The sequence below is a fragment of the Pinus tabuliformis genome, chromosome 6 (genome assembly GCF_031772625.1).
Source record: "Pinus tabuliformis cultivar Carrire ecotype Pingquan chromosome 6, CPIR1, whole genome shotgun sequence".
In the NCBI taxonomy this organism is placed as follows: domain Eukaryota; kingdom Viridiplantae; phylum Streptophyta; class Pinopsida; order Pinales; family Pinaceae; genus Pinus; species Pinus tabuliformis.
In genome coordinates, this window is record NC_142292.1 from 1,551,754,186 (window position 1) to 1,551,775,160 (window position 20,975).

The 20,975-nt window shown below is 33.0% G+C and overlaps 1 protein-coding gene across 1 annotated transcript; it reads left to right on the forward strand.

Annotated features, from left to right (window-relative positions):
• The first annotated feature begins 1,232 nt into the window (after positions 1 to 1,232).
• On the forward strand, positions 1,233 to 2,063 carry LOC149264648 (transcription initiation factor TFIID subunit 4-like). Its single transcript, XM_089400166.1, has one exon. It carries the CDS (start codon positions 1,233 to 1,235, stop codon positions 2,061 to 2,063), a length of 831 nt encoding a protein of 276 aa, XP_089256292.1.
• The last annotated feature ends 18,912 nt before the right edge of the window (positions 2,064 to 20,975 follow it).

The window sequence follows — 20,975 nt, forward strand, 5'->3', positions numbered from 1 at the left end:
TTAAGAAGGAAAACTAGTTAATGAATGTTGACTTATCATTCTTATGGATGGAAAACCAAACCTCACCCATTAATAATCTGCAAAGGAACAAACTTTTATTACCTAAAATTTGAAAAAAAGTTCTTAAAATAATATATATATATATATATATATATATAATAAAAAAATAGATATAAAATTAAATATATCATAAATTTAAATTACAATGGATTTAAAATTAAGCTAACAACCATATACGCTCCCTCCGCATCTTCCTTTGACAATTCCTCCGCTCCCACTTATCCAATTCCTTCTTCTCAAATAAATGCTATTGGTTACATAACTTTGTCATGGTTACACCGTTATCTCATCCTTGATGAACCAAGCTTTCTCCTAAAATCCAATTTTCAGTTCATTAAATATTTCCAATAATGTGGAGGCCGAAAAAAATTAACCATAAACGAAAGGAGAAAGACAATATAAATATACAGTCGTCTTGTTTCCCAGTGAATTAAATAGATCCGAATTGTAGTTTAACGAGGCTGAGGAGGTGCTGGGAGAGTTATAGAAATTTCGAGTATATTTAGAGAAAATTTGGAAAAGATTTTTATAGTTGTTAAACTTCAAAATTTTAAGTGTCTTAGACTTTTTTGATGGTGCTAAATCCAATAAAAATACAATTCAAAAATTGCCTTTACAAGATTTTTTCAAATTATTTTACCCAGATTCGAACCACTTTTAACCATGCAAACAATTCCTCCGCCTTGTTTGACAACTCCGATCCTCAATGGCATATATGTATTATTTCCGGTTATTCGAAAATTCATTAAACGAAGCAGTTATTCTGCCATGTTTCCCACAATGTGGACGCCGAAAAATATTAACGAAAAAGGAAGACCATGAAAATATAAAGTCGGCTTGTTTCTCAGTTAATTAGACCTGCAATGGCGTGTAAGTATGGAATGTGGACAGCCAATAAGGTAAATCTTGAATACAATTTTTATTAACAAATCATATAAATATATGAGAGTGACCATTAGATTTCATATTCTAATGTCTTTTGGGTTCTTTTCGACGGTTTATCTTCCGCACCATATTTTTGGACTTCTTTTAAGAGTTTATCTTCCTCACCATAATTTTTTTCGAAGATTAGGTTTCCAACTGTATTACATTTTAGTTATCCGAATATTCATTGAATGAAGCAGTTATTCTCAACCATGGATCAAAATACAGAAGAAAAGTTATTCTCAACCATGGATCAAAATACAGAACGAGAGGAAAAACCCGATGAATATTTGACTGAAACTGGAAAAGCTACGAAATATTTCCCACATCCATTTGGAAACGCTGTAGCTCCGAATACCAGGCCGATTGTTAAAAGGGAAGCAGAAGAAGAGGAGCTGCCAAGTGCATGGCCTTTTAAAAAGCAAAGAACTGAAACCGAAAGAGAGCAGATTGAAATTCGGAATGAAGACGAACATAATAAACTGATGTTACTGCACGATCGAATGGGTAAGAAATTAGTTGAAATTACTGGAAAATGCGGTGTAAAATACATAAGCAGAGACGTTTTGCTCTGCCTTTCAAGGGCAGTGGAGCAACGTTTGAGAAAAATAGTAACCCGCCTAATTGAAATAACCAAATTGCGCGCTGATCTGGGAAAGCCAGGGAATGACAAAATAGTTATCACTTCTAATGTAAAATCTCAAATTATATTCTCAGATAAGGAATCAGTGACTGATGAGGCGCCGAAAGTTTCAAGTGATGCAGAGGACAAATGTCAAGATCACTTTGAGATGGCAAAGGCATCGATGGTGACAAGAGCAAATATGGCTGTAAGAAAAGCAGTTGGGGGAGATGAAGAAGATCAACTATCAAAATGGCAAGCGTTAGCTGAACGATCCAGAGAAAAGCGTAAAGAATTCGATAAAACAACTAAAGTCTCCACTGATAAAAGAGCTTCTGCTGAACTAATTCAGAGCAAAATAACTGTTAAGGACATCATTCACTATCTGGAGAGGGAGCAACAGATGGCGAGATCGACATTGATATATCGCTTATATGACAGACATAAAAACGGATGAAGAAAATGATCATGAGAATCCGCCGTTCTATGTCAGATCAGGTTGAAGGTGTTGCTGAGTATTTTTTTAATCCAGATAAAAGTTTCCCGTTGATATTTTAGAACAAGATAAATTCATAGTTTGAGTAATGAAGATCGTATCATTTTAAAGAATTTAATGTTAAAGAAATAAAATGAATCTAGCTATTTGTTATGCAAATATTCAAATATAATTTTTTTATGGTGAGATGAGTAGCTAAAAAATACAAGACACTTCTAAAAACTGGCTAAGTAAAGAATCATTCAGATTGGCCACCTTGTAACCAAGATGTGTTGAATTAGGTTGGAAACGAAGATTGAAATTTATGGAAAAAATGATAAAAGCGAAGTTTTGTTTAGCAGATATCATTAATTGTGGAACTCTTTGTTAGTGGTACGCTTTGTTAGTGGTGGGATCATTATTGAGTACTGTTATAATAATTAAATAAATATAATGTGTTTTTTGGTTTACTTTAGAAAAGTTTTTGACACTTTTTTAGATAAAGTTTTGGAGGATGTTGGAAGAGATGAAAGTTACGGTTTTTCTGACAAGTATAAAAATGTTATTGCCAATTTCATGACCATGGTAGGTAATACAAATAAATTAATTGTAATATTAGAGTAAAGCAATAGTATCCATGGTTCTTTACCTTTTTTCTAATACATAATAATTTAGAAGAGTGTTTGGAGGAAGCAAATCATGTTGGCCTAATTCTCTTTTGTATAGTCATTACTCTTATTCGTTATGCTAATGATATATGGATGTAAGATTTAGGGATGCAGTGTCTACACAAAGTCATGGAGAAAGATAGAAAAAACCCACCCAAAAGAAATATGGAGAAAGATAGAAAAAATCCGCCCAAAAGCAATTTAATGTATAAGAAGAGGTTAAACAACATGGAAGACAAGAGGCTTCCTAATATTGCTTCAAGCTTTAGCTCAAAACACCTTTATCTCATCAAGAATGATTAATTTTTTATAAACAATTGGAGGACAAGGAAAAGATCATTTTGCAAAATAAGGATAGATTAAAAATATTATCACCTCAAATTTAAGAGGAAATTGTGGTGTGATAAGCTGTTAGAGAGGGGATGGAAATTAGGATATATTAAGTTTGGCTAGTGTAAAGAAGAAAATAAACATTGTTAAAATAAAAATAGATTCTTATCAGCTATGACCTTCATGTTGGAACTCGGCATTAGTCAACTCTGAAAATCCATTGAGTTTTAATTAATTTCCTTGTGATGAATAAGTTTATGACCTTAGTGACACTAAGGTAGTTAAGATGAAAAGAACACTAAGAAAGTTAATATGAAAAGAAATTTCTCCTAGATTGCCCATCATATACTTAAATTAAATCTAAATTTCAAAATATTTGGCATACTATCAATCCTCTTGACCATTTATCTCACCAAAACTATGCTGATTTTGGAACAATTTTCTTAACTCTTTCATAGCATAAAAATAAATTGATAAAAAATTCCAAGTAGTATCTTATCTTCTTAACAACCATTTTTTGTCTCAATGGCCTAAATATCACATCATCAAGTACACGTATCTCTCATACTAAATAGCACATATTTAAATATAAATTTATATAGAAAAAAAATACTGAAAAATATTATTTAATTAAACATCTCCCTCGTATTAAAATATAAAAAACACACACCTATAAATACACCCATATTCAAATACCCATATTCAAATATATTCTTTCTTTGAAAATACATATACATAAGTACTTACTAAAAAACACCTTGATATATTGATTTAACTCTGATATTTTTTTAGTGTATGGCCATAACTATGGTATAGCTATGGGAAGGATTTCCATCACCCTCAAACCCCTAAACAGATTCCTATGGCCATCCATCACTCCGTCTCCGCCTGATATTGATCGGCACCACCACTTGATATCATTTACAAAATGGTATGATATTGTCAAAATGCTTATATGCAAAATGATATGATATATGATACACATATACAATGCGGATTGGTAAATAGTAATGTACACATGCTCATTGGAATTCCGAGTTTGAATTTAAAAACCCAACAAAACACATTCAAATTAGAAATTTGATTTATATAACCATCAGCTGATGTTTTTCCTCTCATTCATGCCCTTGTGCTTCCTGTAATTTTTAGTAGTTTAATTTTAGATGGTGAAAATGGGCAAATGGGAGGAGCAAGTAAAGGTGCTGGCGTGTTTGGATTGGATTGGAAGAGGAAGGCGCGAAATTTGAATACTAGGAAGAGAAACTCGACCCCAAGAGTGGCCTGGTTTTGCATATGAATCCTATTAACAAGACGGTACATGCTCTTACATTATAAATGTTATTCAATGCATTTCAGTTTGCATCATTTTAGCATTACTCTATTCAATTTGTATTATTCCATTTATATTACTAGCACTTTCTAATACATATGAAATCCTGAGGATGGTTTCAGTTTTTCGAAGATGCATTGTTTGGCATTTTGAAAATGGAGAAGTAGAAGAGGGTAAGCGTTACAGGTTGAATTATTCTTGAAGGGGAGCTGTTAGTCAGCAGAGGTAAGCCTTATTTTGGAGCGGAGCAATTTGGCTACGTAGACATTCGTTTCATTCTCAATGCATGTTGGTTTCATTCGGTTGAAACGTTTGGGAAATGGGCGATGCCATGGGAAAATGAGTTCCCAAGGCTACAAGAGTGGATGAATACATGCATGGAGAGAGACAACGTGAAAATAATCCTCCCGAACCCATCAAGGTTTTCGAATACGCCATTCAGTATAGGAAGATAATTATCATTTCTGAGTGACAAAAAAATCCTAATTTGTTGCATGACCGCTACCACATATATGGTAGTAGATTAGTAATGCAGATGAATTCTTCGGTATTTTCGATTGTTTCTCGAGCTACGAACATGTTTCCTTGGATCCCCAGAGAGCCTTTGACCGTTCAACTTCAGATTTAATGTGGCTTCCACACTGCAAACACTCACCAATAATAAGTTTTATTATCGTTACGTTGATTTTAATAATTGGATCATTCTATTTTACTTATATCGTTTCGGCTTTGAGTGATTTAATCAGATCTTTGCAAATTTGATCTTAAAGTCTTAAAGATATATAATTTCTTAGCATTTGAGAAGAAAGTAAAGGTAATGCAATGTAATATAATGTAAATCTATATGATGTAACATATGATGTAATGTGTGAAGTTGGGAATGTAGAATATAGGATAAGGGTCATAGTTTCAATGTGTCATGGTGTTTGTTTTTATTGCTAATTAATTGATTAAAAGATGTGTGGAGTGCAGAGAAAACTATGCACAATAAATTTTTTCAACAATAAAATCTATCTACACAAACTTTGTTGCATAATGAAAGCTCTCCACACAAATCTCTTCACACAATGAAAGTCCTCTGCACAAAATTCTTTTCACAATGTAAATTTCTCTCATACATTATGACAACGTCAACGGATTGGATGATCATGTGAGCTAATTAGGATTGGAAAACCGATGTGGATGTGAACTTGAAAATTTAAAATATGAGGGAGCATCATCTTGAACTGCGAAGAAGTCTCTCCACCAAAAACTCAGCACAATAAAATGTATCCGCACAAAAATCTGTTCACATTGAAATATCTCTCCACAATGCTCCTTGCACATTGAAAGCTCTCTAAACAAATCTTTTCACACAATAAAATATCTCTGCATAATGGAGATTCACACAATGAAATCTCTTTGCATAATGGAGAACTCTCTCATATGGATGTGGAGCAACCCATAAATTTAAAAGAGGAAGGACTATCATCTGCATTTGGGTACCATGTAGCGGAGAGTTGCCCCTACCACTAATTAATTTATTAAAGGTTGTGCAGAGTGTGAAGAAAATTTTGCACAATGAAATCTGTTTGCACAAAACGCTCCGCACAATGAAAGCTCTCTGCACAGTGAAAGCTCTCCGCAATTGGGATTGTTATCAGGATCATCATAGATGCTGCCATGGAGGTGCTTGTTGCAGACTAGATATAAACTGTCTCCATGGATTTTCTATCTCTACATTGAGACTTCTTTTGTTGCAATGTTTCATACTTCCACATGAATTCTTCCTCCGCATAGTTCTCCCACACACTTTCCTTCTGACATTACTAGTTCATAAATGATTGAAGCCAATGAAATTGCATTTAAGTTCAAAGCAAATTAGTGAATATCTCAAAGTGAAGATTGTTGAGACAAAGAAATCTAGTATCCTTACTTCGCATTTGTATAGGGCTATTCACATTATGAAATGCACTAAATTCTACAACATGAGATGGAAATTTTCTTTTAATTTGTGATTTATGCAACAAAACAAGTGTGAAAAATAACAAATCTAAGTGTGTCGGTATGTTCTGCATTTTCACATGCATTCTCTCTCCGCATAGTTCCCACATACTTTAGTGAAATAAGATTTCATTATGTGAAGTGTGAAGGTTTCTTTATTGACGTTGTATTCTATCTCTTAGATATCACATCAATCTCACATAGTGAAGGCCATCTTCATCCATGATGAAAGCTTGATCTGTATCTCTATATTCAGAATTGTTATACCACAATGTTTTATATTTCCACATGCATTGTCCCTCTACACAGTTCTCCCGCACACTTTCCTTTCTTAGAATACTAGATTTTAAATGATTAAAGATAGTGAAATTATATCTTAGTTCAAAACACATCATCATATCTATCAAAGTGAAGAGGCATGCATCCTCTCTCCACATAGTTCTCTCGAATACCTTAGTGAAAGAGGTTTTCATTTTTCGAAGAGAGGAGGTCTTCTTATAGATATGGTACTTTATCTCTTAGATAACACATAAATCCTGCACAGTGAAAGAAATCTACCTCCATAGTGAAATCTTGATTCGTATCTTCATATTCCATTTTTTTTTCCAAAATGTTTTGTACTTCCGCTCTCATTCTCCCTCCACACAATTCTCCCGCATAGCTTCCTTTCACATAATACTCCAGTGATTTCAATCCACATTTTTATAAGGCTCTTGAAATGATCAAATGCACTAAATTCTAGATATTGTACTTCTCTACAATGTTTTATTAAGGTTGTGTCTCTTTACTAATCAAAGAATTAGTGCGGAAGTAAGGATTACCAGTAAATATTAGTATTTATAATATATTATATTACATAATCTTTCTAATGATAATAGATAACATACATATTGTTGAAATCATTTAGTACTAGAGCATGCAAAAAATCATGTGTGTGCAACATAGCCATATATGTTAAAAACTATGTCAAAACGGAAATGTTTGCGAAGATGAAAAAAATGGAGTGATAGACACTAATTATGTTGCAAACAAGTTGGCACTTAGCATTGAATAATTAAATTAATGCTCACTACTACTTTTATTATCTATTCAACAAATTTACATGCAATCATGTTATTACTCATGTGCTCACTAACATTTATTCTCATGCATTGTGTAATGATTAGTGGCTACAAACATATCAATAAAATTGTATCTATCGATATTATAAAATACTTTTTTTCCATTTTTTCAGTGAATCGATGTGAAATTAGCACATAATTCGAGTGCTTAATAGCGTTTACCGTTTATAGACAATTCAAGAATATGCACAGGTCTCTATAGCTAGTACGCCTCATAGCAAATGGAAATGATGTAAAAGTATCCTTCGTGCACTTCTATTTGCATATTTCTTTTGCACAATGGAAGCTTCCTTTGCATCTTCATATTTCACACATGTATAATGATTATTTTTCATAAACATATCAAGAAGAAAATATTTATTGACATTATAAAATAGTATTTTCACCATTTATTGAGTGAATCGACACATAATTAACAAACTTGTTTGCTTCGCACATTTATCGCACACATTACCTTATTTTCCTGTAACATTTTATTGATTATCAAACATAAAAGAATAATCGATACGAAATGTGGACATCATAAAAAACTAATTGAAACTTAATTCTATGGTTAACATATATATTTTTTAGATATTATAAAATAGTGTTTTCACCATTTATTAGGTGATCTCACATAGAATCAACAAACTTGTTTTCCTCAAACACTTCTTACGCACATTGCCTTGTTTGCCGACAATATTTTGGCAATTATTAGATATAAAATAACAATTGATATGTAATAAGGAAACCATAAAAACCTAACTAAGACTTAATTCTATGATTAATAAATATATTTTTAGATATTAATGGCAGGTACTATTGAGATCATAAGCATTTGTAGCAGAGTAATGGCAAAATCACTATATGTTTGTAGCCAATGTGAATTCAACTCTATTGAATTTTGCTTATGTTTTTAGTTTCTTAATTCTTGTTTATTCATGCTATATAATTGTCATGTTTTTACAATGTATAGACTTATGAACAAATTGCAATAGATACCTCTAGTGAGGTTATTTACATATGAAACATTATTTCTGAAACAATATAACCATTCTATTTCTGAAACAATATAACCATTTGTAGATCTCTATTTTCTATACCAGTTACCTAAGGAAAATCACATTAAATAGAATAAATCATCTACTATTATTTTTCCAAATTGCATGAATTATGGACTTTGCTCTAATTGCATGGATTATAATTACTCATTACTAACTTCATTATTAATGAAAAAATAGAAACACTGCAAGGATATAATCAATTAATTTTGCATCCCCGTACTCCGGATATTGCAAAGTGAGGCATAAAAGGAGGAATTCATTGAGGCTATCTAGCAAGATTTATTTTGTATTGAGGTTGAGAAAGAGACTTTGATAAAATGAGCATGAGTTTGTATGGCTCAAATTTCCTAGGTAAATAAGGTTACTCATAAATGATAGTGTCAATTAAAGGATAATCATATACATATTTAGGACCTACACACTTACATTGTTGATGACTATATAGGAAGCATAACATGCCACCTTATAAAAAGAATGAAAATTACGTGAATGAAACTACAAAGTATTTGATTGATACAAAAGGGGCCTTCGTGAAATGATGAGAACTTAAGAGAGATACGTCAGTCGTGTAAACACATGCTTTATAAATAAAGAAATAGGAGTCCAAATTAGTTGCAAAGTGCAATTTTATGTGTTGCGGTTCCTCATTAGCCACTAGATTGTGACCCAATTACATTGTTATCTTGTGACCTATCTTTCCCTCCAAAATGTGATTGGGTTATCCTATTAATTCATTAAGTCACAAAATTATAAAACCACACTTGTAAAGGTTAAAGGTTTATGTGACCTAATCTATTATGCAACTCTCCAACATGAATTCTTGCAACCTCCCATAGATCACACTATCTGCATGTGAGATTTCCTCAAGTCGCATAATGCTTTTGTAATCTCCCCAAGCCACGCTTCTATCTGTGATGAGTATAGGTGACAATCCCATTTGCGACCTTCCTGAAGTTGTATTTACATTAGTGACCCCCACAATTTGTAGTCACAAAATGTGACCTCCATCATACACTAGTTCCACCTACTCTTTTCCTTAACCATTTATATATTCAATTCATTTTTCCTTCTAGACAGGGCAAAATGAGCATGAGGAAAATGTTAAAGTATTGTGGGGTAGATGGAGGAATGATCACGCACTATTCACTTAAAAGTCAACGCACTTTCAACATGCATTTAGAGTTGTAAATAGTTAATGGGAAAGAGATTATTCATAAGATTGAGACTCTTTGTTATTGACCAGAATGAAAGGCAAAAATAAAGGTAGACGCTTATGTTGTCCAAAATATTGACAAGAGAGCGATTATTATTAACGTGACCTACTCCAAGAGTGTTTCATTATAACTTATGGGCCCATGTACATTTGTCTTATTTTGAGTCACATAACAATAATGAATTGTTTGATCGGTTGTTATACATGATGAAAAATCTGGTTTTTGTTTCTCAGGAATTGATTTTCACCCAAATATATAAAGACATCAAACTCTAGAATGCAAGGAAAGGATCACATGGAAAATTCATCATTCCAAGAGGAGCAACCTCCTTCCTCAGTGCCTTCATAAGGGAGAAATACTCTCATCTCTATCACAATGAACAAAGGATTTTAGTAACATTGCAAGGAGCTGAGTGAATATACACTACATCACAAATCACAATCTCAGTCTCTAGATAGGTATGTGAATTTCTCTATCACTCATAAGTGAAACTTGGACTAGGTCACATTTCCGAATATGAGTTGCTTTATAATGCAAACGTGTGACCACTCTAAAGTTTGAATTGTGGTTAAGCCTTAAGGTGCAACTGACATTATGGGGAAAGGGTGTGATTTTCTTTGTGGATTGTGAATGTGACCTATGTTAGAGCGATGTATTATGAAAAATTAGATATAGTTTAAATATGCTAAATTCATAATTTGATACCAACACAGAAAATGACAAGGTTGTAGATCAAGACTTTTTAATGAATTCTTATAAAGGAGTGTTCTTAAAATTAGGTTTCTTTTGTGGAATTTGGAAATCATGCACTGTACCGATTCTTAGATGGTGAATCAAATTATTTACCATCATTTAAACTAAGGAGGGATTTTATTCATTTTCCTTCTAGTGCAAGGGGTTGAAAGGGCTTCTTAAAATTGATGATATAAAGAGGCTTATGCTAGTCGTAGGTATGAAACTTGGTAATCTATTTAAGGAAAAGAAACCACAACTTTATCTTTATGGTGGAGGACATTTCTCCTTACGAATACTGAGGTTTGGTCATGTTTTCACTACAATGGCCATAAATGATGGATTTGATACATATATTTTTGTTTCCTATGTGAATGTTACATTTGTACTATCCATAGTGGGTTTCTGGATGTTACTCATTCATTGTTTATTTCTCTTATGGCAAAAGATTCCTTAATACAGGCCCAAATTACCCTGAGTGAGGGAAATATTATTTATTCTAAGATGGATATGGCAGGGTAGCTAATGAAGGTGGAAAAGTGTGAAATTCCTAGAGATACGACCTCTCTAGATACTACCTCGATCCTTGAAGGATCTATCTTCTCCTCCATAAGTTTGAGTTTATGTTGAAGGAGCAATGGCATAGATCATCTAGCGAGTGTGTTTCGAATACTAGCCTACAAAATTGGATTTTGTTGGAATTGGGGTAGATATGGAAAATGGTGTTTTTTTGGACACCTGGACAAATTCTTTAATTTAAAAGCACCAAACTTTTCTCCTATAATGAGAATTCATTGGAAAACTCGTCCTTTATTGGGTAGGAATTAGTTGGGCATTATTTATTAGAGGAACTTCTGAAACTCTGGAGTATACATCATCATTTTCCCTCTATCAGTATGTTAGAGTCGTCGTTGCAGTTTTTGGGGTTGCACTTATGGTTTTCATGATTGAAAGGGTTCAAGCATTGCAGAGAAAGATGGGAAGCCAAAGCTCATTTGTCAATTTAGAGGAGAATAGGAACAGGGGAGTCAAGCAACAATATGGTGTTCCTCTTCCTTAAGCATAGATTCAAAGAAGTAAGCATCTTTCATAAAGAGTCCTAGATCCCAAAACTGGTAGAAATGCATGCCTCTTGGCACTAGAGGCTATTGAATTGTATTCAAAATTTTCTTTATAGATGATACCTCCATTAGCTTAGGTATTGGATACATGAATTAGGTCAAAGGGAATGGCTCCAGAAATGTGAATGCCTAAACTGAAATGAAAGCACCAATCCTCATTTTCGAACAAAGAGGAATGTTGATAGTTATTTTGGGATCCACTGTGAATATTTTGAAGCCTAGAAAGACCATGCAAAGGCCACATGCACTGACAGCACCGTGGCACAGAAAGGAACTATATAGGAGTCAAAATTAATGTCTTTCTTTGATCAAATGATTTTTTTCTTAATATCATTCTTTGTGAATATGTATGACCAATTTATTTTTTTTGTAGGTTGAGGAAAGGAAACAAAATTTTGATTTGCATGGAGGAAGTGAGGGTTCCTCACAAAAATTGCATAACTAGGTTTTCGACAAGTCAGACATTTAGGTCCACACAAGCTTTTGGAACAAGATAGAAATACGAAGGGCACAACATCAAAGGTTGCTTGGATGCAAGTTGCAGTAGTAGGAAAATAGGCATGTATCGTGACCCGAAAACAACATTGGCAATGAGTACTCTAGGGGTTCTAAGAACAAAATTACTCCTCTGAAATAATGTAAATATTTCTCATCATAATGCCAATAGTTATGTTGAGATTGATTGGGCATGTATTAGTCATTGGACATGAGATAGCAATGAGGAAGCTCAAGAGTTATGAGGGTAGGTGAAAGGTCACAGTAGGTGAATTGTCATCTCATCTATATAAATATACCCTCACGCCTCATTTTGGGCGGAATTTTAGCACTTTATCTTATAGTAATAGTAAATATTTGATCTGAGCTTGAAGATTTAGAGGTACTCAGCTATTGGAATCTAGTAGGGTGAGTTGAGGTGAGGCTACAATTTTTCTTTGGATGATGGTATGAGCAACCCATGTTCCACTATTTAGCTTGATGGTTTGCATGACTTGTACTTGTATTTGTAGGAGCATTAATAATAAGTTATTATCTTTTAGTATGGATTCTCATACACCGTTAGGATGGTTGTATTGAATTTCTTGTATTTCCTTCATGTTTGTATGTGTGCTTTTATATGCGCATATGTTAATGAAATCATTCTTAGCTTATGGATTTCATGTCTTCTTTGAATATCTGCTTACTTATTCCATGCCATGCTAGTAACTTATTGCGAACTAATTTTCAGTTAACCTCTGGCATGTTTCTATTCTACTATGTTTGAGATGGTTTTAGCCCACTGATCCTTCTCATGGCATACTTCTTCTTATTTTCACTGTTACTTTCCTGTATCTCATTCTCCAGTTTGTCAATCTTGGGTTGACCTTGTTCCCATTGTCTATGCATTTAATTCTTGTCCTTGCTCTAACATCTCCTCATTTGAAAATCAAGAGAAAAACCAACATGATTACAGTTGGGACTACATACTAGATGGGGCTTGTATCCCAAATGGTGTGAGGTCTAATTGGGACTTCATAGAAGGGAGACCCGCTAGCTGTTGGCGGTACATTCTAGCCCATCGATATATTTTTGGTGCTAGAAAGAGGCCCAAATGACCGATTGAGCTGATGGAGCCTTATTATAACCTCATATACTTTAAATGGTTGCTTCCAAAATCTCTATCCTGGGTTGTTTTGAAAAAGTATTAATATATCGATACCCAAAAAAATAGTTTATCACTTGTCGTTGTTTAATTTTAATGGTGAGGGTCGAATAACTGTATTTGGAAACATGTGTTAAGTTATCCATTTATTTCATCCTCATTCTTAAAGTTTGTGTCTAGTAATAGTGCCACACATTACCAACCACTTCTATCCATTCATTCAAGCAACTTATTAAGGAGCTTTGATAGGATTTTGATACGTACAATTATCAAGATGTGTTTAAAAGTATAAATAAGCTTAAAATGACACACAAAGAATCAATAGAGGATTTTTCTTGTAGGATTGTTCACCTTTTTTATGAATTTCATAAAAGGGACGTGGATTGGATGTATTTGAGTAAGAAGTTCTTGTGATTGGTTTATGTTTTTCTACATCAATTTCAATCTGAAATGAATCTAGATAAAGTGACTTTCATCTTCAACCCTCTTAGTATTAAAAATGTGATAGATTCTTTCATCCTAGGGTGTTTTAGGAATAGGCCAATTCTTAGTTTCACTTCGAATCTAATGAGAATTAGTTCTTATCTTCACAATGTTCATTTTCTTCTGAGCACTAGTCAATACATGAAGAAATTTTGGTTAGCAAGAGTGGGGTTGATCACTTCAATTTAATTTTATTATTATTTTAGCCAACATTTAAATGATTACATGGGTGCTACAACATCTCACCCATACTTTAACCTTTTATTATTTATTACTTGAGTTGAGATGTAAATGTTTATAAACATTTACACCACTACAACATCGCTCCCATACTGGGTTATAGAGTGCCTCTCAATGCAATTATTATTACACATATAATTAGTATATAGTAAACAAGCACTACATGGTTGTCAGTACATGTCTCTTAGTTAGCTAAATTAAAGTAAAAATATTGATTTCAAGTTAGTGTTAATTTTTAGTATCAAGTCAATTAAGGTATTACTAATTTGTAAATTGAGGTATTTTCTTAGTTATAACTTCGCATTGTGGTGGTGGAGAATCCAATCCTACCCAACATCAATAATAATGTCTTATTGTAGTGACAATGTTTTTGTTGAGAAGGTTTTCCAAACAAAATTACATTTTCTATGTAATGTATAGATAGATATATTTGAAAGGGTAGATGTTCTTGCTAAATATATTTGTCAAAGATAGGTTGAATATATTCCTTACAAAAAACAATATTAAAAATTGAGTTGCTATATTTAATAATTTCAATTTTTGGTGCTTTCCTATGAAGCTTAACAATGAAAAATATAAAAGTATCTAAAACTCATGGTATAAATATTGCAAATTCATCCAAAAATTATGGCAAAAAAAATACGAGGAAATTATCCAAATGGCATTGTGTTGTGCAAACTCTGTGATAATAATCATTACAAAATAAGACTTGGACTAATCATATTGGAGATAATTAATTTTCAATATTAATAAAAAATTAAAAAAACCAATCCATAAGGTTAAAGTATGGAGAATTTGCAAAATGTTTTGGTCGAAAATAAAGTAATACCCGGTCAAAGGAAATATATAATACATAATACCATGCCTTGTAGGTATAATAATCATATTCATTTTACAAATTGAGTGAGCCTAATGAATAAAAGGATGTGTTTCCTCCTAAGAGGTCACCACTTCAAATTCAAAGGGGGTTAGAGTATTTACATGTGCAATGAACTTTAATAGTCAAATTGTAGGGTGGAGATGAGCCCATTTTCCCACAGATAAGGGGCTCTCATTCACCAATTTGGGGATTTGACCCTAAAATTATTATTATTATTATTATTATTATTATTAATTTCATAATAATAAAAATATTACAAAATAAATAATTATACATTTTTTGTGTAAATTAATACTTTATAATATCAAAATAAACTCAGAAGTACATGATTGTTGCATCTATCTAGTAGACGATTTCTCTATGATTTTCTTGGGATACAAAGACATGCATCCAAAGGTAAGCATAGAATAAAAATTTTCTAAGTATCCCCTAGTCCAAAAAGAAGCCATACTACTAAACCCAGATTACAAAAGCCTTTCTTGCTAGGATGTCTTAACTAGACAATACTAAAAAACCTTTCATATCAATTTTGTATATGAAAAGGAAAATAAATACATAAAATAACTACATAAAATAAGCATGTGTAGGGTAAGTTGGTGGAGATGGAATTTAAAGATGGTGTTTTCTAGCTAGATTATGATTTCATCATTTTCTAACTAGGTGATGATTTCATCTGGGCAAGGAATTTCTGAAGAATTTGGTGAGTTTTTTTTTCAAGAGATCTTATTGTGGAGTGTTTGAATGGTGTTTTTTTTTATTTTAATAATATGGTGGAAATGGATTTAGCACCCTCGATAACCAATGAGCACCAAAATCATAAAACATGAGAGTTATAACCCAAATTTCCAAAATTTGTGACCCTTTAAACTATTATTTTCAAGATTTAGTGATTTTATTCCAACATACTATGAGTGCATTGTGTACAAAAAGAAATAAAAGCATGTGAATGAATTTTTTGTCTAAATAAGAAGAGTTAATACCGTCAAATTGTTGGGTTTACATAAAAGAATAAATGATAAAATAAAAATACAAGGACAAAATGGAAGAAAATAAATTAATTTGGAATCTGCAAAAAGGAATAGGAGGAGATTTTAATGTGCTTGCAGCTATAGCTAAAGCATCAGCTTGCTCATTTTGCTCTCTTGGAATAACAACTATAGTATAGTAAAGGTATCATCCTTACCCTCTGAATGAACCTTCCCTTACTAACCTTTCCGTCCGCTTTCTGTTCGCAGCCACTGGACCTATCACATCACTTATCCACTACCCCCTCCTCACACTTTGATTTGGTACTACCCATTCAATTATAGAGGTAGGGAACTCTTCTGTTGGACTTGGCATGGCTGGTGATGAAGGCGGAAGGTTGAATGCTTGCTGGTTTCTCTGCCTCCTTGCCTCCTTGATTGAATGCCTATCATGTAGTAATGTGTACATAATGTGTAGTATCTATCAAGTATAAATAAATTTTGTCATTTGTATCTAATTTCCTTTCCATCCCATCACATATTTGAAAATGATCATATATAGGTTTGTGAAATAATTGAATAAGTGACTACCATCCACATGAATTAATGAATTTGCAAGTTGGAAAGAGGAAGGGAGAGGAAATGCTTGAAATAACCTCACTTCTCAATGAAATAGCTTTGTCTGGAAAAATCAAAGTGGAAGTATCAATAAGAATGCCATCATCATCATCACCATGGCATAATCATGACCAAGAGCAGCAGTGGCTTGAGAAGCAACACCAACAACAATTAGAAGAGGAGGAGGTAGTGGTGAGAATCTATTGCAACATGATTAGTACCAAGATGAGGCAAGGAGAAGATACTGATTGCAACAACATGATAGAATATGAGTTTGAAGTTAGCTGAGAGTCTGATTTTGAAGTCAATCAGGAATCTCACAACATTGTAATTAATGTGACCACTCACACCCCAAGTAACAACAACAAAAATGAAGAAGACGGAGAGACTCACATCGACATGATAGAATCTGAGTGTGAAGGTAAGTATCACACCCTCAGTACCTAGGAATCTCACAACATTGTAATTAATGTGACGAGTCACACCCCAAGTAACAACAACAAAAATGAAGAAGATGAAGAGACTCACATTGACATGACATAATCTGAGTGTGAAGGTATGTATCACACCCACAGTACCTATGACTAGTGTGGCAAGTCACAACACAATTAGCAACACATGTACTAGGAAGGAGGAGAAATAAATAACAGAGGAGTGTGAGTGAACTGTGACGATATTTCATATTTTTTAATCAATTTTATTTGTGAGTGAAATGTAATTTTGTTGGATGTTTCATCTTCTTAGGAAAACTTGTTTTGTTTCTTGTTTATGGGCGTCAAATTTAGCAGAAGGCTTTCATGTTGTCGTATTTTTCAATGACTTCTCATTGTTCTAAGGATTAATTCAGAGGTATTTATTTAGGATTTCAGTACACATCTTCTATTCTCTAATTTATTATATAGACACAATAACATTGACTATGTAGTTTATTTAAATTAATCTCAACCTCACATAATTTTTTTTAAATATATAAATTTTATTCTTTTGTTTCAGTTAAATTAATAACCAAGCGCTTTTATTCAATTTGTCAAACATAAATTTGTATATATTTAAGAGTTTCAAAGTAGATAAAATGAAAAAAAAAGAAAACTCACTAGATATATTGCAACACAAATATTACATTTTTCTAAAGAGTAGAGCTCCAAAATTGGCATATTAACCACCATATGCCATAGATTCTCCATCATCTGGAAAAAAAAAAAAAATTTGTTTCTTAGATTGATTTAGGCATTTCAAATAGGGCTCTGAATTTAGTTTCAGCCTCACAACAAACTCTCCCAAAAAAGGAGAGCTCCTCTAGGAGATTCTTCAGTCTTTTTATTAAGTTTTTCTGTAAATATACAAAAGAAAATAGTTGAGAAATTATCTTCGAGAGTCAAAGAAAATTTCTAGTTTGTTCCTTACATTTGCCACGATCATTTTAGAATTTGCCAAAAAAAAATTGCCTTATTCATAACAAAATTTATCCCGATATTAATTGCAATAAATTAGATTTTGATTTCTCTTTTGATTTTTGAAAATATATTTCCTTCGCCAATTCCAAAATATTTTTTTATAATGATTTTAAATACGATGCCAAAATATTTTCGATAGTGGTTTTAAATAAGGTTTTTTTTTTCACAAGATACGCTTTTTATACGCTTTTTTAAAAAAGAGTTAACTTATATGTAAATTTCCAACACCATTCCTTCTCCATTTTCAACTTCTTCCGATCCTTTCTATTTTAATATCATTATATATATACAAATCCTTATTAAAATTTCCTCTTCACTTTTATTGTACTATGTTTATAGCGGTTAGTGAGATTAAATTATTCTACAACAAATTTATTAGTATCATTGTTTCTGTATTGAAGTTAAAAAGAATCTTTCATATTTGTCGCAAACTAGTGCAAATGCTCAAAAGAAGTTAAGAAACGACAAACAAAGGCAAATCCAATCACCTTAAGTGAAGGTGGTAAAGACTATAAGTTTTTGATCAAGTGAGACAGTTCAATATTGAAAAAGAGGATGTTTTAAATAAAATATTTTCTATTAGAACTTAAAAAAGAATATTTGAAGATTAAGAGGCAATCTATGTTGTAAAGCTTATAGAATATGTAAATTTGGCATAACGTAAGTGATTTCTCTTTATCTTCTAGCTCTGAATAGCATTTTGTTTACTCATTTTTATATTCAATGATCTTCTATATCTCAAGATTCTTCTAGAATTTATCCCTTACGACATTTCCTTTGAAAGATTTTGTGCAATTGATTGTTTAAATTTGTTTACAAGTTTGGAAGTGGGCAATAAACAACAATAAGGCATTCGTGCATTTGTTACTTTATCAATTACAATATAAATAATTTTTTTATAAATGAAACATTTTCAAATTTGTAGTAGTATCATAATAATATACTAGTGTCTATATACTTGGAAAATATAAGTCCTACTTGTCTCAGCTTTGATTCTTTCTATGTAAAGGATTTTGTTCTTATTCGCTAGGAGTTTTTAAGATCTAGTTGACTCCTATAATGGTGTGTTGTCGAGATATTCTCTCAACCAATTGATTGTGTGTCCAAGATTGTCTACCTAACTTGAGACAATACTTCATGTATATATATAATATTATTTATCAATGTAAATTAGTGCATCATCAAAATGTACGACGGTATCAGAGCCCTCTTGGCCTAGGCCTTCGTCCCTAGTGGGCTGATGTATTAACTGAGTATATTTATGTTGTTTTAGTGTTTTGTTTTCCATCATTTTGATGGTAGCATGAGGACTCAGTCCTACACATGGTGATGTGAAGTTGTGTGCTTTTCTCAGTACTTTGTACGAGTGGTGGTATCAGAGCCCCTCTGGGTCTGGGCCAAGGAATTAACTGAGCATATTTATGTTGTTTTAGTGTTTTGTTTTCCGATCATTTTGATGGTAGCATGAGGACTCAGTCCTACACATGGTGATGCGAAGTTGTGCGATTTTCTCAGTATTTTCGAAGAGTTTGTCCGCACTGGCTCTCTTAATATTCAGATAGTTGAAATCGGCCAGCGACAGAGTCATTCCGTAATCATTCTTTTAATAAATTGGCATGGTAGATTTGTGTGAACCAGTGGACAGGAGTAAGATTTTTGTTGCTCATATTTTGACAACAATTTCATTCTGACGTGGACTCTTGTTTCTCAGATCCAAAGATTTTGACATCTATTGCGTCTGGTGTGTGCTGGTGTCTGCGGTGTTTGCTGATTGAAGAGATTTGTGACCGTGTTGAACATTTATGTGCGCAGTGTCAATCCAACCAGTGACTGGTGTAATGTGGACACTGTCTCTTTCATGTTTTAAGAGCATGTAGAATGTTTTCAAAGACTAATTCCAAGTAAGTTCTACATGATGTTTTCTCCCAAGATCTCACAGCTATAATGTCCTCGTTGGCAAAAAAACATGATTATTGTCCTTCTTTGTAGCTTTTGGGTTGCAATTTGACACATATAAGAGGATTTGTGTTGGCGCTGAAGTTTCCCAAGAATTTCCCCTGTTTGTGCTCAGGTTTGAAGAGTCGACTAGCAGAAGAGTGATTGCTTTGGAGAGTCACTGGTGGTATTGGAGAAGCACATACCTTGATATCAAGTTGGTGTGATTCAATGTCAGAGAGCTACAGACCAGTGCAAACTGAGTGTGGGAGTGTGTTCTGACCAAAATCATGGAAGAGCTACGCTGAATTTAGTGTTGGAAAAGCATCCAACATGGAAAACTAACAGTTTTGTTGTGTGGAAAAACACATGTGCTAGACCACAAGTGGATAGCCAACATGGAGGAGAACCTGTATTGTGTTGTAGAGCTATTTGATCCTTTGTGAAAAACAATCTATTTAGCATTTAATTCTTGTTTAGATCATTCTCTTAATTTATTATGTTCAAAGAGCTGCAAAGAGAGCACATTTGGTATAAAGATTTAGAGTTTAACCTTGGTCGCCCATCCCTGTGTGCATGGACAATGTTTGTTCAGCGTAGAGGAGTTGTTGAGATAAAGAAAATCCTTTAGAATCCTCTTAGTGCTCAACAAGGTGAATGGTGAAGGTAAAAAAGATTATTGAGGTGGTTGCTCACGTTAGTGGATCTCAGGTTGTTGTTAAATGTTTGAAATTTTGATTTGAAAAGACTCAACCGAATAACAAAATTTCTTAGTTGTTCTCACACACTAACGATTACAATCAACCCATGTATGATGGACCATTGTCGAAAACGTGTATTTTTGCATGTTTTTCGTGCAAGCAATATTGATTTAACTCCAGCACTTGGAGAGAGAATTTATTGGATTCCAACAGAAATATTTCAGCAACGTTGGGGTTCTGTCCGGCCTGTGGAGAATCGAATATGTGACCTGCGACTGGTGTCAGATATGAGCAGCCAAGGAGCCATTAAATTTAATGATTCATTTAAAAAAAATTAATTTAATTCTTTGGTTTTTCTACGCTTTATTTTGCAAGTTGTTGCAGCTTCTAAGTTTGCGTTCATTCTTGTGTATTAGTATGTCATGTCATGGTATTTC

Excerpts from the sequence above, each read along its gene's own strand:
- LOC149264648 (XM_089400166.1), top strand. The coding sequence starts at position 1,233 with ATGGATCAAAATACAGAACGAGAGGAAAAACCCGATGAATATTTGACT.